The sequence below is a fragment of the Phalacrocorax aristotelis genome, chromosome 11 (assembly GCF_949628215.1).
Source record: "Phalacrocorax aristotelis chromosome 11, bGulAri2.1, whole genome shotgun sequence".
Lineage (NCBI taxonomy): Eukaryota > Metazoa > Chordata > Aves > Suliformes > Phalacrocoracidae > Phalacrocorax > Phalacrocorax aristotelis.
Genome location: NC_134286.1, coordinates 20,091,455 through 20,111,685, shown reverse-complemented (window position 1 = coordinate 20,111,685; position 20,231 = coordinate 20,091,455). Strand labels below are relative to the sequence as shown.

The following is a 20,231-nucleotide window of genomic DNA, read 5'->3' as shown; positions in this document are numbered from 1 at the left end:
ACGTTAGAATTATAACAGTCTTCTCTGCACAAGACAAATATAGGTATCACTGTTCACTCCCATTGTAGACTCAGATCACCTCCTCTTTTAGTACTGGCTAATGTACAGCAGAGACTAGGTTTGATGGCCAGGTACCATATTTCTGGTAGATTATACTTTCTCTGTGTAAGGCAATGGATAATGCATGTTACAGATAAGTGATATGAGATAAATTACCCCTAAGACCATTAAGCTAGTATCTGTTTGACAGCCTTGACGATTAGCATCCTTTGTTCACCACAGCAGAGGCAAGGAATGTTTGGAATTTCTCATATTATCCCCATTAAGCTAAGGACCACCCTTCAAGCTCAAAGGTAGCTCTAAATACTTCTGCCTTCACTTTCTGCTCAGTCCATCTGTCAAAAGGAGCATGAAAAGGCTGTGAAGCTACATACCCGTTCAGATGTTTGAGCACACAACTTATTTTAAGGCTTGCACTCCTACCTGGAGAACCTGGCAAGCCAGGTGGGCCTGGCCTACCAGAGAATCCACGCTCCCCTTTGGCTCCTGGAGGTCCTGGCAATCCTTTGCTGCCTTTTGGTCCCACTGTTGCATCGATGCCTGGTCTTGAAATGACCTGTAAATATTTCATGTTCATGTGAAACAACTTGCCAAGAAAAGAGTCACTGGAATGGTAAAAAGATGTGAGGGAGGAAAAGTTCAACATACTTTGAACATTACACCAATGACAGGATGCTTTTCCTGCTCCACCAGATTACCAGGTAAAATTCCAGTAAAGAGCACTCCCCAGTAGGAAGCACTTTTACTGCCAAGCCAACATGGTTAGAACAAGCTTCAGTGAAGCTAACTCAGTTTCTGCTGGTCTACAAGGTTACAGTCTAACCTTGTGTTTGTAACCTAGCAAATCCTAGAACACAGAATCTATCTTGCAAGAAGGAAACAATCGTTTCTATTTGTGAATATATTAAATCTTTACTGGTTCTGTCCTTGTTATACCCAGAGGTGGGACTCACAGTCACCCAAGAACTATGATGAGACAACATTCAACCAAATGTAATAAAAATAGTAAGGATCAGCAACTTACAATTCCAGGAGGACCAGGAGGACCCATGTCACCTTTTTCACCCTATCAATGAAATTAAGAGCATTTTTTATACTGCACATTAGTCTACAGAAACTTATGGCAAATATTCCTCAACACTGTAACAGTATAGGCAATGCAATTAGTACTCAGCTGAACTGAACTCAGTGATGGCAGATTTTCAAGCTACTATAAGCAATAATGACAAAAAACCTAGCATACCTTTTCACCATCTCTTCCTGGAGTACCATTTATTCCAGGCCCACCAGGTAAACCCTTCAAGAAAAGAGAAAGATAATCACACTCGGATCTTCTCTATAAAAAGAAAATCATATAAGTCTGCCTTGATTAGAAATGTATGAGGTACTCACATCCCTACCAGGCTGACCAGGTTCTCCATCTTTGCCAGGCTTTCCCTTCAAAGACACAAACACGCATTGAAATAAAATGCTTCAATGTTGAAGAATGCTTATGGAAACAGCGTTACTTCTTTCCCATTTTTCAATAAACGAAACTTTCTCTAGAATGCAATCCTTGCGACAAATACCTCAAAGATATCAACCAAGTATAATCAATGGAGTTATCTAAACTGAGGTTTTCATTTTGAAAACCAGAGCACAAAAACATGACAAGTCTCAAAGAAATGTTGTGGAATACAGCACAAAGCGATCTCTAATTAACTATTATGGATTCATTTCATTTAATAGCTCTGTTTATTCCACATTAGAGAAATCCTTTATTTTGCAAACAGTTCCTGCCTTTCTAAACAGTAGAACATTATATTTAATTAGGAAATTAGTATAATGTGACAAGTGAAATTAAATACCAACATTTTTGTGTCTGAATTTTAACTCTCCTTTAAACGAAATACAGTTTTCTGAAGAGTAGTATCAACAAAAATACAAAGTGCAATTCTGCTCAAAGAAGCGACTTCTAAAAACCTTATATTCTTGCTGAACAGATTTGTCATCGCTACAATAAAAGTAGTGCAACCTCTGCTTCACTCCACACGATTCACTGGGCACTACAAACAGAACTCTATTGTTAGCATTACAGAAGCAGAATGTATGGGGGACACCTGCTGGAACACAACTAGAATAGGTGATTAAGTTTCACCACAGTGCCAAGATCAACTCTCAGTCAGAGAAGTCGATAGTAAGACCTGACAGACATAGTGTATTAGAGTATAATGTGACCTGCAAATTCTTTATTATTAGTGATGAGTTCTTATTCTCAAAAATAAGGTTTCAAGATTTCCCATGAATTTGCAGAACTACCTGTCTGCTTACCTATTACATTTTTACGAGTGTATCTGAAATGGGTTTGAGCCACACAGAATCATACAGAGCCCTAAAAGGCAGCTTTAGAGTAAATTAATAGCAAAACTGCACTTTAAGTATGCAACGTGCCCAAATTCAGAGTAATAAAAACAAAAAAAAAATGTTGGTAAACAAGCTTTTGGCAAAAGGTGTCTGTCATACCCCCTCAGGACTTTTATACTTTCAGATCTTTGCAAATTTACATGGTTCCCATTTACTTTTGCAGAGAGAAGCAACTTGGAAAACACAATTCAAAAACTACTCAAAATATAATGGAATTTTGACCTTGTAAATCTTTCATTTGTTACGTTCCTTTAAGAAGGCAAATCAAAACCCTGCTATAAATCACAGCAGCTTAGAGGGATTTTACCTAGAATACCAAACATGTTTCCATTGCATTTATTTCCTATGGAAACTGGAAAACCTACTACTAACATGTTTCTCAACAGTGTGTATATATTGTCCAATTAACCTGAGCAAGACTTGTGTCTTGGTTTTCAAGGGGCCCGTTATGTTGATGAAACTATGGGCTCGGTAGCTGTGCCAGTGAAAATACAGAATGCTTTCACAGCTAGTAGCAGCTTGTCTTGTCTTTGCTGGTCCAGTCCATGTTATTTTCTTCCTATTTCTTAGCACTTTTATGTTCTTCCTCAGCTTTTCTGAGCTGTGATATCCAATTAAATTTAAATTCCAGGATGGATTTGAGTCTAGATAGGGACAAAGTGACTCATGCTGTCCCCAGATGCAGTTATCCTGACTCGTCCCATCGCTGGATAGCACACTTTCCTCTTGGAAAGTGACAAATGGACTTCTGGTCTTAATGCAGTGTTCAGAGACTTGTTTTTCTGACTCACCTCACAAGTAAACCCTCTGAGAATGAGTTTACACAGACCAGCTTAAATATATACCAATCTCATGCTGCTTGGCAACCCAGTACATAACAAATTGAATGAAGACCCTCTCTAAAAGGAAACAGAAAACTGCTGCTTCAGTCAAGCAGTCCAACAACTTTGAAGGTTTCCACATGTAACTAGATAACATCATTCAAATTAGTTTCTCCTGCCCCCAAAACTAAGATCTACATGTAGATAATTCTACCAGAAAGCACTGAGAGTTTCATGAATCAGATGCGTCACCTACTAGTTTGCCACGTTATCGAAGAAAAAAAAAAGTCTCTTACCCAGAGGCTGATGGCCCCACCTGAATTCAACATTTGCTTAATTCTCAAAGAAAACACTGATTGGAAAGACAAATGTTTGGTTAAACAGACTACTTACTCTTTTGCCTGGTTCTCCTTGCTCACCTTTTTCACCTTTTACGCCACCGGGAAGACCCTGGACACACAAACGTCATCTTAAACTGAGCCCACAAGCCAGAGTAGAATGAATTTACAATTCTGATACAAATGCAACAAAAAAGAACTAAAAGACAACTACTCACAGGAGGGCCTGGTGGCCCAGGAAGTCCTGGTGGGCCTGGATCACCTGGAATACCCTGTCGAGCATGGGCAAAGAAAAAGAGGATTAAAGCCTCCATCACTCCCTAGTAGCTCAGTTGACGTTTTTAAACAATAGAATCTTTTTTTGCTGTCATTCAGATTTCCAAGAACTATGAACAGCAAAGGATCATATTTATTCTTTCTTTGTGTGGAACTTCAAGTGCATCTATAAATTTTATTAACTGTTCATCCTGTTTATTTAGATGATTCACTCCACTAAGACACAGCTGCCTCCTGTGTGCACTGCAGCAGCTGGTTTGGTGGCCTGCAGCTGCTATACAATAATAAAAGGAAGAAAAAAAAAAAAGGAAAGAAAGAAAGAACAAATGCCAGATTCCTGCTGAAATTACAGGAGCAACAGTCATTAGATTACTGATAACTGCTAAAATTGTGAGGCCATCAGGATCAATAGCACGTTCGTCAGAAGTGTCACAGGGTCACTGTGTTCAAAAGTTAGGGTTTCTATTTTGTCTTGTTACACCTTTGTACAAGTCCTTGACGCTCTTCACTATTAACCTGAAGAAAAGTTACAAGCTATTGAATCCACAAAAGGTTTCTGTGCAGAGTTTCTGTTATTTTCTTGGAGGCCTCACAGACTTTTACAAGACCATCTATACACTTGATTTTTCAGTCAGAGATCATAGGTGGAGGTAGAGACCAGAACTCCATGTGTATTTCACAAAAAAAAAAAAAAGTGTAATGTTGAGATTGTTTACTGATTGTGTACTACCAAGAATAACCTTTGTTGAAAAAAACCCAAATTTTTAAACTCTGAAATAATTTTTAATGTTGGTCAAAGACAATGCGCTCAGACTGTGTTTGTAAGTCTTAGTGCATTAAAAGGAATGCAGTCAGAATGCTTTTATTTTGTATATTTGTATAACTTAATGCCAGTATAATTAGCCCTTCAGAGATCCCTGATGCCAGAGGCAATTTACTCTGACCCTCAAAGCCAGATGAATTTTTGCTTCATCTACAGTGTGGTCAAAATGCCACCTTGTGTTTTCTTAGAACTATAAAGACACACAATGCTGCTCTTCTCCTTCTGTCTTACCATCCAGTTGAACAGCGACAAAACCAGAGACTGAGACCTTTCTAGGATGACTGTGCATTGCAAATGTACATCAGTGGGTAGCTCTAGGGAATGCCCTAGTGGTGCTTAATATTCTTCTGAAAAGCAGGGTGACAAATGGTTTTGATCAAGGTGAAGGACAGAATTGTCCTACACCCTGCCAAAATAAAATACTGCTGCGTGCCAAAGCTTTATTCTCTGACACATTTCCCAGGATGAAAAGGTGGAAAGCAAGGAACTGATCCAAATACAGATGGAGGAAACTAATATTTTAAAGCTCAGTTACCCCAGCAACATTTGCAAAATAACCAGAGCATAAAAACAATCACTCACCACTCTTGCCTCAAAATATCTACCTCAACTCTTCTATTACTCAGGGTGGTATCTGAGAATACCACAGAAACTTCAAAGAAAACAAGAAATCCAGGCACCCGTGATCCTGCTGGTGCTGCTCAGATCATCTGTGACTGGCACCCAGAATCAAATGGTACTGTGAAATGTTCCCCAGTGAAGAAGAAAAGAAAAAATGTAATAACTTTAAAAATGGCAAGCCTCCCAAAGACTTTCTGGCATTTATGGGTGGGGAAGGATCCACACAAATCAAACCAACAGTTTGAGCTTACTGTCATAATATGGCTTGATATTTACTTTTGAGAGGCCAGAAACGGAGAAAGTACTTTATTCAGACCACAAGGAAGAAAGATTTTGGGGCATCATTAATGACAAAAAATGGAGGGGAAAAAAAGAAAAAAGAAGGGGGTTAAAATTTTTGAAAGACTCCTTCACAATGGATGACATAGGTGGTTAATTAATGGGAATCTGAATCCCCAGACAGCTTTGAAAATCCCAGTCTGGGCATTCCAAGGAATGAGAATATTTTAACTGCTTTTACTGTTAGTATGATCTTCCTTTAAGAGAGTTTCTTAAGAATAGTTACTTTACTAAGGGAAGTAACTGAGCTAATGTGACTGGCCTGCCTTCTGTTAAAGGAAAAGCACTCAGGCCTGAGATAGTACTTTAAGAAAAATAATAGAACCTCTTCAAGTAAGCAGGATGAGAGTATATATGAGCCAAACCAATGGAGGCTGCAGCTCAATCACGTGCTCATTGCAGATGGGCACTCACCTGATCTCCTTTCTGAAACTCAATGTCATTTGGTCTCTTCTGTTCTCCAATTTGTCCTGGTGGCCCTGGAGGTCCCTGAAGACCTTGTTCACCCTAATGTGCAAGAAGATGGCACTTTGTTACAGGCAGTACAAGCCAAAATGGCGTGCATAAGTATTTTGAAAATAATAAGCAAAAACATCATCGTGATCACCTACTCACTTTTTCACCTTTGGGTCCTTGGAAATTCAAACCCATATTACCCTGCAAAACGTATAACTCATCAGCCCTTAGAAGTCATAAATGAACAGAAAGAAAAACAAAACAGTCCACCACCACCATCAATGAGGGAAAGAAAATACCTTGGGTCCTGGCAGCCCTGGTGGACCAGGAGGTCCCTATTAAAAAAGGAAACAGAGAGAGTAATTTCCAAGCGCTTTACATCACCCCTTGTTGGGGGGCGGAAAACCAAGCCAAACCCCACAAAGCAATGTTGCTACTTTGACTCCTGTACATTATATCCATGTTGACAAGGCACCATGTCTTCCCCTGAGAGCTCTTCCTCATGCTATTTGACTTCACAAATATGTGAGAAACTAGTTCTTCCTTTAAGTGAGAGGGTCAAATGAAATTAAACAGTCAGATATTAAATATTAAGGAAAGAATCATCCTGGTCTAAATAAGCTAAATCTTGGCCCCTGGGTTTCACACAAATAAGGAGCCTGCACAAAAATCCAGCCTGATTTAAAGCAAAAATAGCCTGGGAACAGGCTGTTTCAAATGTATCACTTAAATGTGTACAGTGGCAGCTCCAGGGTGAACTGAATGCATGATTGCTGTTGTCTTCATACCAAGTCTTGACTACAAAGATCTCTGCACTTTACTGACCTACCTCTGAGGACATGAAACAAAGAAGCGACTGCCCCATTTAGCACTTTATGGATAACAGGTTAAAGAAACTTACTGTCAAACCTGGGGGCCCTGGAGGGCCAACTGGACCTGGTATTCCCACGGAGCCGGGTGGGCCCTGTTGAAAAAGCAGAGGCAGCTATGAGAGAGGCACCTTTTTGTGAAAAATTAAAAAAACAAAACAGTGAGGCCTTCAAGGTCAAAAAAACCCAACAGCTGGCACCCCATACAGGTCAAAATAAAGTAGCTGACCACTAACCTCTCAAGCTTTCCTTGTGGAAAGGCCTAAACAAGCACACGTGGTGTTGGGAGCGTTCTGCTCTCAACATCAATACATTGCTTTGGCTTGGATAAGGGAATGTTTTTTTGTCTGTTTTGAACTAATTTTGCGCTTTCTTTCTCTGCATGCACTGAGAGAGAACAACAAAACACTTTTGTATTTGTGATTCCTCCCTTCCCAGACAATAGGGAAGCACAGATCAGAGGAACAGAAGTGTTAACAGGCTCGGTCTGGTCAGAATAGCCTGGGGCTTGTCTCTCTGTACCAGGAAATGGGAGTCTCTGGCTTCTGTCCAGTCCGATAGATTCATTTTCTGCTCCCCTTGTTTCTTCCACTAAAGCAATGAATGGCTCAGTGGGGAAGCACAGGGCCTGGAGTCACTAGCTCTTTTCACAGAAGACTGTTGGGAGAATGGAAACACTGCTCAGGAGGTGCAACATGAGGAGAACAGCTGAGACATTACCCTCTCTTCCCACCATTCAAAACACTGGCTACAGCCCAGAAAGGCAGATGTTACTTGCTTTATCTCAGGGTGAAGAAGGGAAGGGAACTCCAGAACTGATACAAAGAACATCTAGGAAGGGGGAACAAACAGGGGAAAACTGAGAAGCAAGTAAGTAACTGTGAGCCCTGCTGTCTGCTGGATACCACTTTCCTGACCAGGGAACCTTTCTGGCCTCTGTGGGTCACCTATTAAGAGCAATATGGACTTTCCCTCAAGCCATAAACTAGAATTACATTAAATGTGAACCATGGCTTCTCCACATAAACATATGGATGCCCTAGCACCAAATGTTCCAAATGTGCTGTAATGCAAATACTTTTCATGTTATCTTTTTGGCAGAACACAGCCTAACAGTACTTCACACAACTTACAGGTATCCCTGGAAGACCTGGAAATCCTGGTTCGCCCTTCTGTCCTGGCAGCAAGGATGTAATTATTTCACCCGCTTCACCCTAGAAGAAAAAGAGCTGACTTTAGTTAATAGCACATTTTACAATTTTTTATCACCATTCTGACTCCAAAGGACACATAGCGTCTCATAACCCTCTGAGACTCAGAGTTATATTAAAGAGTACTGCTAGGGTGTAGCATAAGTACTAGATTCTCCAAAATAGCTCTTTTTGAGAGAGTTCCTTGCATATTTGGAGGATTCCTTAAATGGCTAACCTACCAACTACTAAAAGCTCTCTTTTTATATGTACAAATATATCAGTGTTGATTCAAATTCCAGAAGATTAGGGGGTTGAAATACAAACACTTCACAAAAGAAAGAGACATTCTAGCTCTATGTGAAAGCAATAGATAGGACACAACAGAAAAAAGGCAAATTCAGCTTTTTCCAATGTCCCACCTCATGAGATCAATGCTGAGTGTGCTGTTATAATAGTCATGATTCATGTTCTTCTATATTGAAGCACAGATTCTTACTGATGTCAGGGAAGATCTTTGTTTTAAAAGTGTATTTTCTGATCAGCTTGCTTTTTTAATATCTTTAAAACAATTGGGAAGAGGAGGAGCTGAGAAAAACAATTCAGCTTAATAGTCACAATTTCCCAGCACCGGTGTTATGTTGTCCTCTCAGGAGTTTATTGGAATAATTCTGTGGGTCAAGTTTCTTTTTAAATAGATTTGAACCAAACCTGATGTTTTGACCCATGCTCAAATAGGTCAAGGATACAATACAAAAAAAACCTTAAAAAATGAAAGGGGTCCTTAAGGTCCCAAATCGGATTATGAGACTATTTACATTAGGAGAAAAAAGCCATCTGTGTAGGCATCTATACAGTAGAAAGCACGTTTCCAGAAGGAACAAAAGTTGTTGCACTATTCTCTTCACTGGATACTTCAAGTTATTATTGCTTAGTCTCTAGCAGTGTTCTTGAGCATGCACAAGTAGACTACTGGTATGTTTGGGTGTTCGTAGGCATTTTCCTAACGATGCCTCACAACACAAACAGACACTGTCCCTCATGCTCCCAAGGAAACCAGCTTCAGAAAAGAGTCTGCTAATTCTGGAACTACTGACCCAAATCAAGTAAAGCTACTGCAGAATTTCCAGCTAGTTGCACTGGACTGGCCTAGAAACACTAAGCTTTCTGCAGAATGTCACTCCAGATTCCAATGGATGCGCAGAGTCTTGCATAAAAACAAGCAGGTTACTTATGTCAGATCACACTGGACACCCATGGCCAGTTAGTACTTCCGTATGCGAGTACAGAACACTTACCTTCATGCCTGGCAGACCAGGGGGTCCCTTTGTTTAAAAGAAAAAAAAAGATTGATCAATAGAAATAAATCATTGGCATCTTATTTGCAAACCACTAATCAGATCTACACCATGAGGCAAGCGTTAAAGACAGAAATCTAAAAAAATATATGAAAGAGGAGAAAATAAAATGTTTATGATCTTCAGAATCAAATGGAAAAATTATAGAAGTACTTTCACAGTGAATGTTGAGCATTAAAACGACTACATTTCCATTTCCTAGCAATTTGTTTCTTTATTGCCTCCTATTATCCATCCTGTCCACTACATTTCTTCCTGTTAGTACTTTGGTTCTGACGATCACTTTGCTGTACATCCTTGTGTTTTATAATGAAAACACCCTACACTGTCTCTTTTTTCTGCTCGATTGATCACCAGTAGGACTCTTCAGATGTACCAGATGACAGTATCAAGATCTTACTTCTCTGACACATAGGCATGTATCTGTATTTTTCTGGAGGTGTGGCAAAGCATCTCAGCATGTAAGAATTCAAAGGGCTTTTTATTAGCTTTACCACAGCATGCAGCAGAAAAGCTCACTCTCACTGGACATCTAAAATATTCTGATTAACCATAAAAAATAAAGATAGTCTTACTTATTAAAACACCAACTGCAAAAAGAGGCTGATATTTAGAAGTAGAAGTCTTTCAGAGGATTACAGGTAGCTGATCCAGACACCTTTTACTTACAGGAGGACCTTGTAAACCAGGAAAACCTGGACTGCCTGGGAATCCACGCTCTCCCTTAGGGATGAAGAAAACGATTAGCCAAAACATAACATAACATAACAGATAAAGTTTGACTGAAAAGCCCAGTTGCATTGTTATCTTATGACTCCAGAGTAGCAAATTGTATTGCAACAAGCTACAGGATAAACAGTTTGTTAAATCACACAACTGACTGAAACCTCACTTCCCACATTCAGATATTTCCAGGCAAAGTACAACATTAAAGAGAATACATATACACACATAGTGCTATAGAAGATCAACTTCTTTTATGGAAAGATCATAAGCAACGTGTTAGAATGAAAGCGACTCCTTCCAACAAGGATACTGCATCAGTATATTCAATTCAATTTTATTAAAAATTAATATTTAAGAAGCCCCACTGTTAGATAAGGAGTTTCTTTGGTAGCAAAAGTCTGCTACAAAGATGAGATGCAGTATACAATCTAACTTTCAGACACTCCTCTCAGATGTTAGCTATAAAATTAAGGATTAGAACAAAGAATTTAACTACATTGGCTGCAGAGTATAAACATTGCACCTTGGTGCTGGCAATTTCTGGCAAAACTTATGCTTTAAGTACCAGACCATGAGCCCTTCTCTCAGATGTGCATGTAAGCCTGAATTATCTTGAATTACCTGCACAACTCAGTAACAGCAAATACCGCTGCACATAATAAACTAAACCTACTGGATACAGCCAGAAGAAGAGCTCTTTATCATATTATTGGTGCATTGCTAAGAATTTTAAAGGGATTCCACCTTTGTTCCATTGCATCCTGGGATACCCTGAGGTCCTGGTGGCCCATCTTGTCCTGGTAATCCCTTTAAAGTGGAAAAGAGGAAAGAAGAGTTAAGCTTGTAGGATGCTCTTCTGGGCCTGAAAGACAAAAGGAAAAAGATTTGTATCTATGCAGCCCATTGCTACTCACAGGAAGTCCTGGTGTTCCTGGAAATCCTGGAAGCCCTGGCGGGCCCTAGAAGAAAATTAATCACATAAGTTTTAAATGGTATGGCATGAATGGGTGTGCAAAAGGATTTACCAAGATTTTACTAAATTGAACCTATTTGTGCATATGTAAGTAAAGAAAAACAGAAACATGTGAATCACCTGTAAAAAAACAACGCCATGCTAGACGGCCATCAAGGTTCTTACCCTTCTTTCAGGAAAATATGCACAAAACCATAGAGAAGACAATACAGAACAACTAAAGCAATAGTATATAGGTATATAGAGAAAACTAATGAACACTCATGGTGTGGAAAATGGATGTGTCCCACTGAAGTCAGAGATGCATCGCCACCAGCTGAGCGGTCTGACAAAAACAAAAAGCAAAGGCACAGGCACAACACCTAAAGGGGTTCCAGACAAAGCAACCTCTACCATATTGACCCTACACATACTGTGTCTACTTTAGAATAAATTGAAGCAAAATTACTGGAGAGTGTTTAGGTCCTATATAGCAAAACAGATCAGTTAAGTATTGGGGCTACTCTCCTAATGAAAGTAACATGAGCAATACCTAAGATTATATTACTTATGTAACACAATCTCTTCTAGCTGGTAGACAAATTACTCTTCAGTTTTAAGTTAATTTTTCCCCCCATAAATCACCACTTGTGTGAGGAACCACATGCTTGGCTGTCTTTGTCCATAATTCCAATATATTATCCTAAAACTGAACCATTACTTACTCTGATTCCTTTGGGTCCAATAGGCCCTGGCAGTCCATCATCACCCTAAAAAAACCCAACAAACAAACAAACAAAACACACTCAAGTTTGCAGTCTGCCTTTCTATCAGGTTAAAGTGTAAGCATGATAAAATTTCTTCTGCGTGTTTATGGTAAGTGGACCAAAAGCTATATTAGTCGTCATTTCCTGAATAAAGGGTTCAAAGTTATTTTATCTTGGCCATTGGATTTTGAACTGAAAAGTATTTGTTGCAGCTGATAAACTATGACTTAGAGGAAACATTTTTTAAAAAATTAAAGCTATTTATGATTGCTTACAGGCAGATAAGGGTCATGTGCTTTCATCAACTATCCTATAGTGACCTCTTGTGGGCAAAATAAGATATACACTATTAAATATGAACGATAGCCTACTATTATTATGATGAAGATAATGCAGAACTTCATATCAAAATCTTGAGAAGAAAAGGCATTTATGGAATAAAAATATAATAAAAGTTTCTAGTCCAAGATGCCTCTGTTGTTTCACTCCTGTTATATCCAATTAGTCTTTTCTTTTAGTGTAGACATTTTTTCTTATTACCTACTTATTTTTTTTCTTTACTTCTTTTTGTCGTGCTTCTGTTAGTTTATACTGTTAGCACTTGCAAATGAAATGGCAGATCCTGGATAATCTTGGGTATATTAAATACAAATGCATTCAGAGGAAGGCTTTAAGGCTTTTCAACATTTTAATGCTATATTACACCATCTAAGCATAATGACGTAATCCAGGGAAAACAAGAAGCATTCTTGTTTGTCTCTATGCAGGTTCAGTGAGGCCTCCATTTGCACTGCCCCACCCAAAGCCAGCCCAGGAATGCCACCAGATGCAAACAACTGTTTACCCATTGTGGTGGGAGCCCTCCAGGCAGCTGACAGTGAACACCACTCTTATCAGTGAACTAAGTGATAGAGTGCATTATTGCAAGGGCTAATAAAACTACATCACAGCACCTTGCCAAACCTGTTCTTTGACCTTAATCTGCAGTACCTAGTGAAAAGATGCAAGTGTGCATATAGCATTTACAAGCTTGCGTGTAGGTGAAGAACAGGAAACAGGTCAATCTTTGGCTCTGGTTAACTATTCAAACCAACAAGCCTATATCATATCCCAACATCTGAAGATTTTGACCATTAAATCAATGATAATCAAGAGTTCTGGAATGATTTAGGATCAGCATTACAAGCAGATAACGCTACCTAGCATTTTCATGCTATTCAAGTGAATTGGGACTTACCTTTAAGCCTCTTGGACCAGGTGGTCCTTCAGGTCCTGGAAATCCGGGCAAACCTGGCTGTCCTTCCAAGCCTGGGAATCCTCTTTCACCCTACAAAAAGAATAGGTGGTGGTGGAGGTGTAACATGACAAAAGCACAAGTTACAATAGAAAAATTCAGAAAACATGTTATCTTTCTGGTTTTCTGTAGGAAGTCATCATACAGACAAACACTGTGATTAAACATCTCACCTGCTTAGCTACAGAAATTCCTGAACATACACATACATCACCTTTAATTACACCACTTAAACAGGTTTCATGGGATGTTTATCCAGTATTTAAACCACCTATTTACCAAAATATTTCAACCACCTGTTTCTCTTATGCTGCTTAACTACAAAGAACTCTCTCCCCATCCTGTAAAAACACAGCTTTATTCGTTACTAAGTCTCTCCCAAAAACTCACCTCTGCCGCAATACCTATACAAACTCTCAGAAGGGTGTAGGTTGCTGTTATACCATGACTGTTGTTTATTATTTCACAGTTGCAAGATTGTAATTTGTAATATAAAAGCAACTAAGATCCTGGTCACGCACTGTAGGCTAAACATTGTACAAATACAGAACATAGAGGGCTCCAGCCCAAAGTGCTTACAATCTAAATCAAGCGAGACAGCCACAAGATAGCAAAGAAATAAGGTTTCTCATTCCGATCTCTCCCCTCCTGCTAAAATGGTAAGCTCTCTAGCAGCAAGCCTATTTTGTTAAATATTTATGCAATGATTAGCCATGATAGCCTATCAGTAGTGTAGCAAATACCATCCATCATCATACCCCGCCCTCTAATTTGCTAGTGTAAGCTAAAAATGTCACTTACCTGCAGTTTCAGAATATGCATAGCTACAAATTAATAAAATATTTATTTCATTCCTTGTATATCATAGATTCACAAAACCCAGTAAATATTAAGGTTTCAGCTGGTACAGAAAAGTTAGGAAATACCAGAATTAATTCACCTTTTTGTGCATATATATATATATTATGGTACACCTCAACTGCATAAACAGATATTTCCTACGGCTCCATTACATCAACTAGCATATATAACTGCTTATGAAACAGGTAGTTTTTCAGCATTATCCCTTATTGCTCTACAGATAGGTTTAGTTTGGATGGTAGGTTTGGTTCCTGCCTGCAAAAACCCCTTCTGTTTATTTACCCCAATTATTTTTTCAGGACAACTATAGGAACTGCCAAAGAAATGTTAATGCTAACCAGCACCCTAATCACGAGGTCAGAGTTGTGCAGGCTTTTGCACATTCTCTTTAAACCAATTCATCCTGAATTTTTATTGCCTTGCACTGCTTCAGCAAGAATGGGAGTAGTAGCTCCCACATCTATTATCTGGCAGTCTCCCAGCTATGGCACTCTCTAGGAACTTGGGACACCCTGCCTAGCTCTCCTCAGTCAGGCGGAAGAACCAAATCAGCAATCTCATATCTCCAAGAAGACAGCAGCAGAGAACCTAAGACTGGGGGCTGCAAGCAGACGGAAGCACCTAACTGCAGCTTTGAGCACAATACGCAAAACACAATATTAAGGCTTTGCTCATCTCCCCTTTATTTGCTGTAAGCAGCTGGATGCTGAGCACGACAGCAGTGCTAAGTCTCATTCTTAAATCCTGATTGTCTCACTGTACTGCTTAGGTACATGCTCTGTGTTCCACTGTGGGGGACAGGAACTTAGAATTTGCATTCAAAACATTCACAAGACGCTGAGATCTCAAAAATTTTCAGAGAAAGTAACAGGCTTCTCTTCCTGCAGTCTTTTCCAGTACTTGCTATACTGCTTCCTTGGAAACGCAAGGGGAAACCCTTTTGGACGAGAGATTAAAGGCTGTGTGCAAGCAAGAGCTGCAATTTTACAGAGGAAACAACTGAGCTGTACTTAGTCCTACCTATACAGTGAGACTCACAAGGACTCCTTAGATAGGAATGGGCAGCTCATTAACTCGTCTGCTAAAGTTGGTTTCCTATTAATTGAAATGTAAACATACTCCTCCTTTACTGTAGGTCACATATTGCTCTCTTATACAGGATAGACATCTCTTCTCCCCTGTGGAAATACAGAAATTGCATCATAAATTAAGGCTAGCTTAACTTTGACAGTCAGGGTCCAGGCTGTCTTTTTGCCCACAAAGCGCCGGACTGTACTTGCGCATGGAGCGATACAGCTGGCATGCTACCTCATCTGAAAAGCCAGACTGGAGGAGTTTTACTATCTCAGGCCAGGATATGAAAGGGTTAGTGTGTCCCTGGAGGAGAGAGAATGAGGAATTTGGGAGTGCCAGATAAGGAAAACATTAGAGAGAGCCAGATTTAGAGCAAGCTCTGGCAAGAACCATGTTTGCACACTAAGGAAACACACCTGTATACAAGAGGCATGTCAGATGTGTCAGGCCCTAGCCAGGCTACACAATGCCTACTAATCTCAACTTGGTCACACTTCTTCATATTTTTGTTAGAGAAAGTAACATCTGCAATCTGGTTACTAGAACAGATTTTTAGCAGAGAGTTTGCCTTGTGTGTCATCTAAGGCTGAAGAATTGCTCTGTAAAATGCAACTGCTCTGAGGTCTCCCTTCTAAGTAGTCACAGAACTGGGAAGCCAAGGCCTTTAAAGTAAGACATATGAAGCCAAACAGTTAAGCAAGAGAAACACAAGAGGCAGATGCTACTAGTAAACTTCACCACTGAAACTATGAAATGAGTATTTTCCAAGCCCACTTTGAAAGTGAGCAGCAACAATGAGAGCCTTGCCTGAGGAAACCATTGCCAGAGCAGCTCCTGTGTAGTTTGCCAGCAAATTACCCCCAAGAGTGAACAGATGAAGGACTACACTTGGGAACAACTTAGGGATTACACCAGACACTTCCCAAGGGAACTTCATCAAACTCATTACAGAGGAAATAGCTGCACTATAATTGCTATTTTTGATCATAAAAATGGTTGGAGAAAGAAACATGGGCAAGCTGAGGAGGGGGAGAAAACAAGCTGATCCAGCTCTCTGGAATCCAGATGATGTTGGGGGGATTTTTTAAATTGCTTTCTACTTCAATAGTATATAGAAAGATTCCATAAGTGAGAACAGTTTTCAGACATTGCTTCTGCCTCCAGACCTCTCTTATTGCACACCTTGCATGTGCCATACTGTTTTCATTAAGTTTCAGATGCTACAAATTTGCCAGGAAGAACTGCCTGCTGCCTTGCAAGAACATACTGAAACTGAGAAGACTTAAAATAAGTCTTCCCCAAAAAGTTCATGCCAAAAAAGGACACTATATCATTGGGGAATATAATGAGATTGAAGTCCCTGGGTAGTGTGCAATGCATTTTCCTATAGATGCAAAACCTGACAGTCACTAGCCAGTTTCACTCACACAGAAAGAGCTGAGGAAGTCTGGATACTTTTTTTTTTTAGACTAGAGGCTACTAAAGAGAAACAAATAGGAAAGGTTTAGGTCAACTCAGATCCCATCTTCCAGTCTTGAAAGTACAGATTGTCTCCATAGCAGAATAAAGATGCATCAGCTATAACCCATCATTTCCCTGGGGAATGGGTGAGGAGTTGGATTCTGCTCTCGTTTAGTGATAAATCCAGAGTAGCTGGCAATGCAATTGCCCTCAATCAGCTACACAGATGTGGCAAAACTATCAGCTTATAAGGTTGAACATGACTGTTGCTTGGGGGATAGAAAGAAAAAAAAATAGTTGGGAAACACCCTCAAATTATGCTTTAAACTGCAGCAAGATATAGTCAATTAAACAGGTATACTGAAAAATTTGGCATAGTTCCATGTACTCTAATAATAGTTTACAAGTATTTAAGAAATCAGGGATAGATGCAGTTTTAAAGCATGCACAAGTAATTTACATTTCTATAATTTCTTCCTGAAATCTAAACATTTACAAAAAGAAATTAAGAGGAGAGAAACCACAATATTTACATGGATGTGGTATATTTGTGGAAAAATAAAAGACTAACTCCTGATTTCCTGAATATTTTTCTTTTGTTCTTTTTTTTAGATAGCCCTTTTCGATGCTCAAATACATATGAGAGCCTGACTGTGACATTTGGCAAGAGGCACATACTTGCTTCCTGCCCTTGCTATGAAAACATTGAACATCAGAAAGAGTTCAAAGACAGTTAACCATGGGTGGCTACTTAAAACTAGATTCACGTACAAATGTCTGTAATAACAAAAAGATGTACAGCATGAAAGAAGCGATGCAACAGACAGCTATATTCTTCTCTCCCTTTCTAAACAATAGGGCGAAAAGAACAGCTGCCTGAGATTCTAATACTGACATAAATTCTCCCTCAACTTGAAGAACACTGACTTAACAGAATTAGGACTACAGTATCTAATCAATACTGCCTTCAAAATAAACACACCAACCAGCCACAAAGAGTAGTGTCAAAGATACACTTTAATGCAATGAAGAAAACCCCTCTGACATGACCTGTATTCTTCAAAATACATCCGATTTCTTCAGAATATCATCTGTCACCCCTTTTGTAAGATGAAACAATCAAGGTTTAATGGTGTGTGGACATTTGCCAAGGTTGTAAACCTTTCAGAATACAGGGCCATATTAGTGCAGTTCAGGCCAACATTCATGAAGGACAGGCACCAGTCATGTAATTATTCTTGACAAAGTGATTAAAATCTGAGAAATTTTAACTGTTTCTTAGCAATTTGTATCCAATAGTGAAAAGAAAAGCTGAGCTTGGGTCACATCTGTACTAAATTTTACAATAATAAAGGCAGAAGAAAATGGGGATCTTGAGGATACTCATAATTTTCTTCTGAGACTCAGAGCTCTAAGAATATATATGCAAATAACCCAAGAATAAGATATTCTTCCGTTGTAAGAGGTATGGATTTCTTACAAAGGCAGAAGTATCTGAAATGCCTTCAGAGCTCAGCTATTATGAGCTGTTCTTGCCAGAACCCCAGGCGACGGGCTTGTATGAGGATCATATATTAGGAACATGCAACCCAGTTGAGTCTTTCGAATTGCACCCCTTACATTGCGATCAACAAACCCAGTAAACTCGGCCCCTTCTGAAGTTCTCCTTTAAAAGGCGATGGACCAACCATATTTAGTAACTAAAACAGCTTCTTAATCTATTTGTTCAACTTAATTTGAATGGGCAGAACCCAATAGTCCTGCTCATCAAAAATAGCATAATGTACTTGCAGTTATTTTGAGGGGAGACTCTACCTCAGGTGCTCCAAAAAACATGGTCCCTCCCACCTTAAGTCACATGTTTCTATCACAGCTACACAAATAGTTGTGCTGCAACGTAACTTGCATGAAGGAACCGATCAGGCTGAAAACCAGCCTGGCTTAAAGAAACTTGTTTTGAGTAAGATCAGTTCACTGACAGCTCTGAACATGGCCACACAAGCCCCAGAGGAGAAATAAGGATACCTAGCTAAGGGAAGGTATGAAAGACTATTTCAGCAGCAGCACATACTACTGCTTTAACACAAAATCACAGCCTACTTGGGGTACTTGCCCTCTTAGTGACTAACAGGCATGCAGCTTGCTTGCTGTAGCCTTTGACTCTCAGTCTTCATCAGCTGGAGCAGCTGAGATTCAGCACCAGCCCCTTCCTCTTCCCCAGCATCTGTAGATCTGATCTTATCAGCATCTTTGGATCTTGTTTTCAGCTGAGGTAAAACCAGCCCAATGATCTACAAGTCCTACTGGTTTGTCTTAGAAGTTGCTCCATTTGTGTCTATTGTGGTTATTTCTTTTGCTAGCTTTTACTCATAAACTAGCTTTTAAACATTAAAGCAGGTTAATCTCAAAAGTGCTAAGCAATATTTGTTTAAAACCCTATCATCATCCAGTTCCTTAATTGAAAAGCAATTATATGCTTCTCTTCCAGTTGAAAAGTGAGAGCAGTTCCTATAAGCACCTGTACGCAGTAGCTTAATCATTTACTTGAGTTTTAATACTCTTACCAGATCTAGTTCACTACTGAGCAGCTTACTGAAGTTACAACGCGCTGGCTCCCTGCTGCAACCAATTTTTACTGACCTCTCCAGTAAATTCCTATAATTTCTTCATTATACTATTTTAGATGTGTTTGAATTTTACACTATCCATTTTATGTTTAATTTTAGTAAGGTGGGCCTGAGTAGAGGAAGAAAACTTCAGTGCATTGATTTTCATCAGCTATTGTACAGGCTTTACTATGATTCTTCAACAGGTACCAGACTACTGATGCTATACAGGCTCATGGCAGAGGCAGTGTTAAACTAAGTGCTGTGGCTCCCCAAGGCAAGACAAGAAAATAGTTTTCCTATTTGTTACAGTTCAATTTGTATTGCTCTACCTGATCTGTTAAAATTTGGATATCCTGAAGGGAATGCTAGGATGCTTAGAAAGAAGGCTACTTTTGAGTCTCAAAAGGAACGCGTCAGGCTCAGCTAAGCTGAACAAAGCAGCACTTCTTAGTTGACTTAATGCAAGTGGACAGCAACTTGGATGCAGAAGCTGGTTGCGGGCCAGAAATGAAACACACTGGAACAGAAGCACAGGGCTCAGCTGAGTGCATTTGACAAGGCTTTTCCTGTCTTCTCAGTACAGAACCAGGTTCCATACGCCTGACTTCCAGTAGTTCTACAAGTACATTTTCACACTCTCAGTGAGAGAATCAAAGAGGGGAGATTATTTAAACAGCTCCTTGTCTAATGCTCTTCATACACTAATTAGGCAAGGAGCTATAAAGTTTGACTCCTGGTTCAGAGGTCACTGGAGAAGGAAGCAGAAACACCAAATGTCAAATACAAAGCAAAAGCCTGAAACATTGTTGTAGCAGCAGGTTACACTCAACTTGAATAAAGATAACATTTGTAAGAAAGCTGGGTTGAAGATAGTTATCAGGTTTGGAAACCTAAACACATAAGTGGTACACTATAGTAGTACAAGACTCTAGA

General features: G+C 39.5%; 1 protein-coding gene across 1 annotated transcript in view; it reads right to left on the bottom strand.

The window, feature by feature from the left end:
• The window catches only part of COL4A5 (collagen type IV alpha 5 chain), an 86,867-nt gene that overhangs the window by 37,520 nt on the left and 29,116 nt on the right, over positions 1-20,231 (bottom strand). The window contains exons 3-19 of the mRNA XM_075107211.1: positions 13,237-13,326; positions 11,958-12,002; positions 11,195-11,239; positions 11,025-11,087; positions 10,224-10,277; positions 9,495-9,521; positions 8,140-8,220; positions 7,039-7,101; positions 6,437-6,472; positions 6,297-6,338; positions 6,096-6,188; positions 3,841-3,894; positions 3,678-3,734; positions 1,453-1,497; positions 1,304-1,357; positions 1,085-1,126; positions 484-616 (exon numbers count right to left, since the gene is read on the bottom strand). Of these exons, the coding sequence (XP_074963312.1) occupies positions 484-616; positions 1,085-1,126; positions 1,304-1,357; positions 1,453-1,497; positions 3,678-3,734; positions 3,841-3,894; positions 6,096-6,188; positions 6,297-6,338; positions 6,437-6,472; positions 7,039-7,101; positions 8,140-8,220; positions 9,495-9,521; positions 10,224-10,277; positions 11,025-11,087; positions 11,195-11,239; positions 11,958-12,002; positions 13,237-13,326 (1,024 nt within the window). The remainder of the gene's footprint in view (positions 1-483; positions 617-1,084; positions 1,127-1,303; positions 1,358-1,452; positions 1,498-3,677; positions 3,735-3,840; positions 3,895-6,095; positions 6,189-6,296; positions 6,339-6,436; positions 6,473-7,038; positions 7,102-8,139; positions 8,221-9,494; positions 9,522-10,223; positions 10,278-11,024; positions 11,088-11,194; positions 11,240-11,957; positions 12,003-13,236; positions 13,327-20,231) is intronic.